This window comes from Vigna unguiculata, chromosome 11 (assembly GCF_004118075.2).
Source record: "Vigna unguiculata cultivar IT97K-499-35 chromosome 11, ASM411807v1, whole genome shotgun sequence".
Lineage (NCBI taxonomy): Eukaryota > Viridiplantae > Streptophyta > Magnoliopsida > Fabales > Fabaceae > Vigna > Vigna unguiculata.
This window is the reverse complement of record NC_040289.1, coordinates 10,521,792-10,529,059: the sequence shown is the minus strand read 5'-3', so window position 1 is coordinate 10,529,059 and position 7,268 is coordinate 10,521,792. Positions and strand designations below refer to the sequence as shown.

The following is a 7,268-nucleotide window of genomic DNA, read 5'->3' as shown; positions in this document are numbered from 1 at the left end:
AACGATTCAATTTTGTTCTCTCCAATTTAAGATCAAATTAGTAAATAAGTTCAATTACAACTTATATATACACATGTTACAATAATTATTTTTAATATATACATCAAATCACTTCACCTAAATATTCAAATTATTTTATTTTTTACATTTTCACCTTTGTAATCTTTTACACTTGAAATTTTGTACACTTGTAAAAAATAAAATGATTTGAATTTTTAGGTGTTGTGATTTGATGTATAAATTACAAATAATTATTTTGACATGTATATATAAATTATAATTAAACTTATTTACTAATTTGGCTCAAATATGAAAGAACAAAATTGGATCATTTTAAAGAATTAGGGTACTAAATTGAATAAAAAATTTGAATAGAGGACTAAATTAAAAATAACTATTACCATTACCACGTGTCATGACTGTAAACTGTCACGTGACACGAAGTAACCTGATACGTGACAAATTATAAATTTTTAGAAAAAAAATAAAAAATTGAAAAAAAATTATAAAAAATTAAAAAATTTCACTGTTAACAAATGTTCTGTACGGACATGGTGCTGGACACGGTAACTTAACGAAAAAGACTAAATTGAATCTTTTGAAATAATTGAAATACTACATTGTACCAAGAATTAGAAAATTAGAGAATAAATAAGTAATTATATATATATATATATATATATATATATATATATATATATATATATATATATATATATTTTGTTTAAGAGGCTAAGCCCATGTAACTCGTCCCGTGAATTTTAACTTATAAAAGGTAAAACGGCAGCGTGAATTTGCCCAAAATCGATAAAACCCGGTTGAATGAAAAAAATATAAAATTTAAGCCATAAATAGTAACTCATCTTTTAAGGTAACGCGGTGCAAAGAGGTAAAAACCCGACCCGAATATTTATTTCATCTTTACGTAATGTATGATTTAGTGTATTATTCGTTTAGTGACACTTGGGCTTTCGTTTTTCCGTTGGGCGAGTAGAATCTCAGAAGCCATGGCGAAGCGATCGTACAAGACGGAGTTGGGGTGCATAGCGTGCGATGAACTGCGCGAGCTCGGAGCGGGAAAACCTAACTGGCTGGTCGAAACCCCTCACCTCCTCTGCGCCATCGACACCCACTCCCTCCTCCTCGCCAACCGCTCCACCATCCTCCTCCTCTCATGGTCCGACAACTCCGCCGCCTCCCCGCCCCTTAAGATCCGACCCGAACTCTCTCCCATCGACGCAGAGTCAATCACGGCCCTCGAGTGGCTCGTCTTCGGAGACAACCGTGTCATCGTCGCCGGCACCTCCTCCGGGTATCTTCTGCTCTATTCTCTGCGGGGAGATTTGATTCATCGCCAGGTAATGTTTTTGCTGCCCCTTTCTTCGTCTTTTTTTCTGTGTGATGATTTTTGGGGTGAGTTGTTTCAGTTTGAGAACTCGAAGACGTGTGTGTTGTTCAGTTGGATCGATGTGATTGTTTGGATACAGCGAGGGGTGATGAATTGCAGTCGTAATCGTTGAAATTTATGTCTTTTTTTTTTTTATCAGCAAATTATGTCGTAGTTTGTTATGTTTATGTTTGTAATTTGCACAAATATCAATAATTGATTTTCTCATCAATGGATATTGATTGAGATCCAGATTGATTAGTAATATGTTATGACTAAATTAAAATATACGAGTTGAGGTAATTCCCACCTCACAGCCTGTTTCTTTCCTATGCTCAAATTAAAGCGTTAAAGTTATGTCCTAAGCACAAGTTCTAAAGATAAAATCAGAGTCTAACCTAGTTATTGGTATTAGGACTAGCGGGTCATTTTATCGGAACATCCACAAATATCGAGTCTTGAAAATTTCACGTTTGAGATGTGCAGTAGTAGTAATAGTGTATTGAAGATTCACATTGACTACTCATGTGGTCAAATTGAAGTATATATTAAGGGATATTCCTCACCTTACAAGTTGGATTTTATAAATTAGTTTTGTGGAATTAATGTAGGTCTTAAGCCAGAGTTATATATCCTTTATCCTTAGAAGTTTACATGGTTCAGAGACTCCCGCTAAAGTGAGGAGGCGCACTTTAGGGGAGTGCAACCACAATGGTTGATTACAAAATCAATGGTTGTGAATTGTGACAAAATCAAGTTTATATTTGATAAGTCTACAGTTAATTACAATATCAATGGTTTCTACATTCTAATTAATGTAATTTTGTTCTCTAAATTATATTTCCTAACCTTAACGGAGTCAAATCCTTAGTTTAGAGGACCAAAATCTTGGATTTGGCTTCTCTAAATTGAGGAGATGCATTTTACGAGATCAAGTGTAACGGAGACCATTTATTAGAAAATTAGTGCTTTAAGTGTGATAAAATCAAACACGTGTATGCATTACAAACTCTAAAGTTATTTACAATTTTGACTTTTAATTTTCCTATGACTAACGTGCTCAGGTTATTCTGCCTTACAAGGATCCACGATCAGTCTGCCTTCATCCATCCTCCTCTGTATAGAAGTAAAAAGTATTTTAATAATGTTATTTTGCTTGAAATTGTCGACTATTTGTGAAAGTACTATGGGTGACTTTAACCAATTATGACAGGATTTGGTGAGTCACAAGTGAGTAAAGAGAGAAATAGTTGTTCTAAGTTTGAGAAAAAAATTATTCTTTTGTTTTTTTACTTTCCAGCATTTTCCATAATATTTACCGCTTCAAACCTAAGAGTTTCATAAATCAACAACGTATGGGCAAAAGAACAAAACTACGTTTAAAATATAAATATTTGTGGTACAAATTTAAGATTGGCAAATATGTGAGGTGCATTGGTTTCATATCAACTTTCTTCATTGTAGATGATTTATCCTGGACGAGTTTTAAAATTAAGAGTTCGTGGAACAAAGAAAGATTTGATTCAAGATACCTCTTCAGAAGAGTTTTGTCTCATTATGCCAGGTGTAATTGCCCGTTTTGATGGTTCTGATGTTCAGGTAAACACTAGCTTCTTTATCTTGCCTATTAGAACTTCAATGAATAAAGTCTGTTGGAAAAGGATTTTTTTTTTTCCTTTCTGGGTATTGGAATAGTCTATTTTATTAGGATGTCAATTTACAGACTGAATTTTGGACTGTGGTAGGTTGCTGATTATAGGTCTAATTGTAGGCTTTGCAATGTTGAAATGCAGAATATGCTGCAGAAATGGTTTGAAGAAGCACAATCTCGATTTTGGGATCAAAAACCAAAGAGCCAAGATTCAGAGGATTTTGGAAATACTGATGTCAAAATTCCTTATCAGTTGTGGAATGTTGGTAAGAATGGCACCTGTTCTGATGCAGCAATTACTGGAATAATGCCACCTCCACTAATGGAACAACAGGTAAATTCTCTCAACTGATTCCTTCTTGTGGTGGCCGGTTGGAAAACCTCCACCAGTTTCCGCCATGGCGCCGCCATAACTGAGTTTTGGTAACACTGTTGTCTACCATGGTAATCATTTGAATTTCTTTTCATGAAATCCAGACTATAGAAGTACAAGTGAGTGGGCAAAACTATCATCAAATCATTTAGTTCTCATAGCATCATATAAGATTAGTTAAACCACATTTTTATTGTCTTCCTTTTGTGGTATACATGTTCAGGCGTTATTAGGTTTTCAAAAAAATCTTTTTCCTTTTGGCAATATCTCTCACTCATAGTATCACTTTTGGCAATATTGTACTTTTAAAAGCGTGACTTTAGTTTCTTAGTTTTTCAGTTTTGTGATTACATGAGTTATACTGATTGTGGTTTTGTTTACACAGTAGATAATGGGAACATTCTGAAATTATTTCTGGTATTTGAATTCAGCTGCTTTTATTGTTGGGCAGTCAAGTCAACGTTATTATTGTGCAGTGGCTGTTGGAGAGGATGCTGTGATTTCAGCATACAGGTACTTGGTTGCTTCTATATCAATATGTACTCTGATTGGATATAATCTTTTTTTGTCGTCATTGTAATAAGTATTATATTGACCTTGTTATTTGTTTTATCCTTTGGGAAGACTCTCTGAGAGCAAAGGCAGGTCTTTAGTGGGAGCTATTCTTTCGAAAGTTGTACCAGCAACATTCTCCACATTAGGTTCTTTTTCGAAGTTGATATGGCGGAGTGAACCATCCCCTTCGAAGAAGTCTCCAAAGAAATCAGATCAGAAGCCTCAACCTTTTGCACGAGGTAGGAGTAACACCCAATTTAGCACTTGTCTTCTGTGATTATAACACAGGCTCCTGCAGATTATTATGTGTATAATAGAGATGATGGTCAATCCTAGTAAAAGGAAAATAAAATTATGTATTATCATGCTGAATAGGGTTGTTTTAGGCAGTACAAAAGTGGTGCTATGATAGTTTAACTATAACTTGAAGAAAAGGACTTCCACTAGGAAATTTAGACTTGAATGTGACACTACTTCTGAGTTTGAGACCAAAGAAAAAGGATGTACCCTCAGTAGTGGTTTCCTCTGCTGAAAACCTCATGAGTGGATAGGTTACATTTTATTATCTTAACATGGCAAGGAATGCTTCTTATATGGGTTCAAATTTCATCGCCTTCATATTATCAGCCTATTATATTTCATTTTTATGTTATGTTCAATTATTGTCTTTTTTTGGAAGCCAGTTGTAGGCCGGGAAGTGTGTGTTCTGCAATTAGAAACTTAAATGTATGTCGAAGGAAAATTGTGCAGAATAACCATTTTACATCATCTTTCTGTTTTTTTGACATCTTATCACTGCTGCTATGGTAGAGTTGATGTTCTGTGATACTAAGAAGCTCGTTATAAATGTCTTATAAATTCATAAATGATTAGAAACTAGATGCTTGTTACAAGAAAGTGTTGCAGAATAACCATTTCAGCGCACCTCTCTTTTTCATTTCGGCACATTATCAACATTGGTGGAATTGATGTACTGCAACACTGAGAAGTTCGTAAAAAGTGTCAAAATATTAATGAGTACTTGGCTAAATCCCATTGCAGTTTCTGTTAGAAACAGATACAGCTGAGCCAACTGAACTCTATCAAAGAGAACATGTAGAGCTATTATTCTCCACTATTGGGGCACCATTTCTAAATTCAAATCCTATCATCTGACTTTTGCCTTCATGGTTCAATGCAGCTTCATCTCTGACAAGTTTAATTGATCACCCTAGGAAAGGTGAGAAGCTTACATTATCACCCAGTGGTACATTGGCTGCTATAACAGATTCACTTGGTCGCATATTGCTGCTTGATACTCAAGCACTTGTGGTGGTGCGCTTATGGAAGGTTTGCATTTGAACTTTTTTACCCCAACCACCTCTCTCTTCTCAAAAAGAATTATCTAAATGAAACCTAGTATTTTTGCAGGGATATAGGGATGCTAGCTGTCTATTCATGGAGATGTTGGTGAGCAAAGATATTGCATCATCTAGCTCTTCTTACTCTGAACCATCAAAGAGTGATTATTGCTTGTGTTTAGCTATTCATGCACCAAGAAAAGGAATAATTGAGGTTAGTCTTTTTCCTCGCATTACAAGTGAACTACAGATTTTCATCTCTTTAATTAAACTATTGGAAGGGTAACTGTTTGCTTCAATTGTGCCATTAAAAATCCTATTGCTATAATAACATAACAATTTCTTCTCTTGTTTACCTTCAGTATAACACTGACCCTCGTCATTCCATTGTTGTGCATAAATAACTGAACAAGTTTCTCTACTGAGACATTGCTTATAGTGTTATTACTTGATAAAATTTTAATGCGTTTTTTTGATTGATAATATCATGCAGATCTGGCAAATGAGAACTGGGCCCCGTCTTAGAACGATTTCATGCGCAAAAGGTTGCAAAATGTTACAACCTAGCTATAGGTTTGGAGCATCAATGTCCACGCCTTATGTCCCTCTGGAAGTTTTCTTGTTAAATGGGGACTCAGGTCAGATATCAATCTTAAATCGAACCTTGGATTCTTAATAGGCTTTTTTTTTTTTCAGTCAAATCGAAAATTACTACTGTACAAAAAAGAACAAAGAAAGACAGCCTGGTGTTATAAAGCCTCTGTTATTTGTGTTATCTTACGAATGGTTGATCCTCTTTCGGATCTAATAGTAAGCAACTGTACCTTGCATTTAACTTCAGCAATAGTAATTATTTTGTCTTCCGTTATGCCCTTCTTTTTATATATATCTTTTAGCTTCTTTCTTTACGCAGTCTTTTTGTAGTTACTTTTCTTGTATCTTTTATCTTCTTTTTCCCTTGTTTCAGACCATACTTCTGACTACTATTGTAAAAAGGTTGGAATATCCAAAATGTTTCCCATTTTAAATGTTCTTTTTTTCCGATAAAAAGAAAACGATTAAAAGTCTAACTAGACAATTGGTCATGAAAGGACAAACGAAGAATGTTTATGTTTAGAATGGATGATTGGTTGATTACAATTTATGTGATCAGAATACCGAAAGAATCTTCGTACACATTTTCAAAATGCATTTCTTGAACGAGACATAGGTATGGGATGCAGTATTGGAGTTTATACATGTATGTAGGATATCTAGTGGGTTGGATTATGATTATACACGGTAAAAACTGTGTAGATATAAATTGGTGTGTACAGAGATCTGACAAAAATTTTCTTGATTTATATTCTAAGGTAAAAAGAATATTTTGAATTGATTTGTGTGTTTGTTTGGAAGGATTTCACACAAGGGTCTAACTTTCTGCACTTCATATATGATGGAATGAATGGGAGGAGCTGGTCCATGAAATCTGAGGCTGGAGGAAAAAATATATTTTTATAATACATTTTAGAATGTATATTTCGAAATATATTTTCATATCTGAAAATACTTTCTGGATTTTACAATCTAGAATATATTAAAAAATGGAGGTGCAAAAGTAACTTTTAACTTTTTATTATAATTTTAAGGATTAAATATTTAATATACAAATACTATTTCTTGTATAACTCAATTTCAATATCACAAACCAAAATTCATATTGCAAATCAATGAAACCATCATCACATTCAATTCAAGTTAAACATTTTCAGTTACTATTTGCAAAAATTTTAGTATTAATAATACTTTATCATTCATAATCAAATTTGAAATAATTTTTCTTAGGGTTAAATATGTTTTTGATCCCTCAAGTTTAAGCAAAATTTGGGTTTAGTCCCTCATCAAAACTTTTGACCAATTTAGTCTTTCATCTTCCAAAATGCGTGAATTTAGTCCTTTTAACCAAATTTTGTTAAGTTTATC

General features: G+C 33.8%; 1 protein-coding gene across 1 annotated transcript; it reads left to right on the top strand.

The window, feature by feature from the left end:
* Positions 1–946: 946 nt before the first annotated feature.
* On the top strand, positions 947–6,174 carry LOC114169834 (rab3 GTPase-activating protein non-catalytic subunit). Its single transcript, XM_028055158.1, has 8 exons — positions 947–1,358; positions 2,852–2,986; positions 3,181–3,372; positions 3,863–3,924; positions 4,036–4,205; positions 5,147–5,295; positions 5,377–5,520; positions 5,800–6,174. The coding sequence occupies exons 1-8, from the start codon at positions 1,008–1,010 to the stop codon at positions 5,980–5,982; spliced, it is 1,386 nt and encodes a 461-aa protein (XP_027910959.1). The 5' UTR covers positions 947–1,007; the 3' UTR covers positions 5,983–6,174.
* Positions 6,175–7,268: the final 1,094 nt, after the last annotated feature.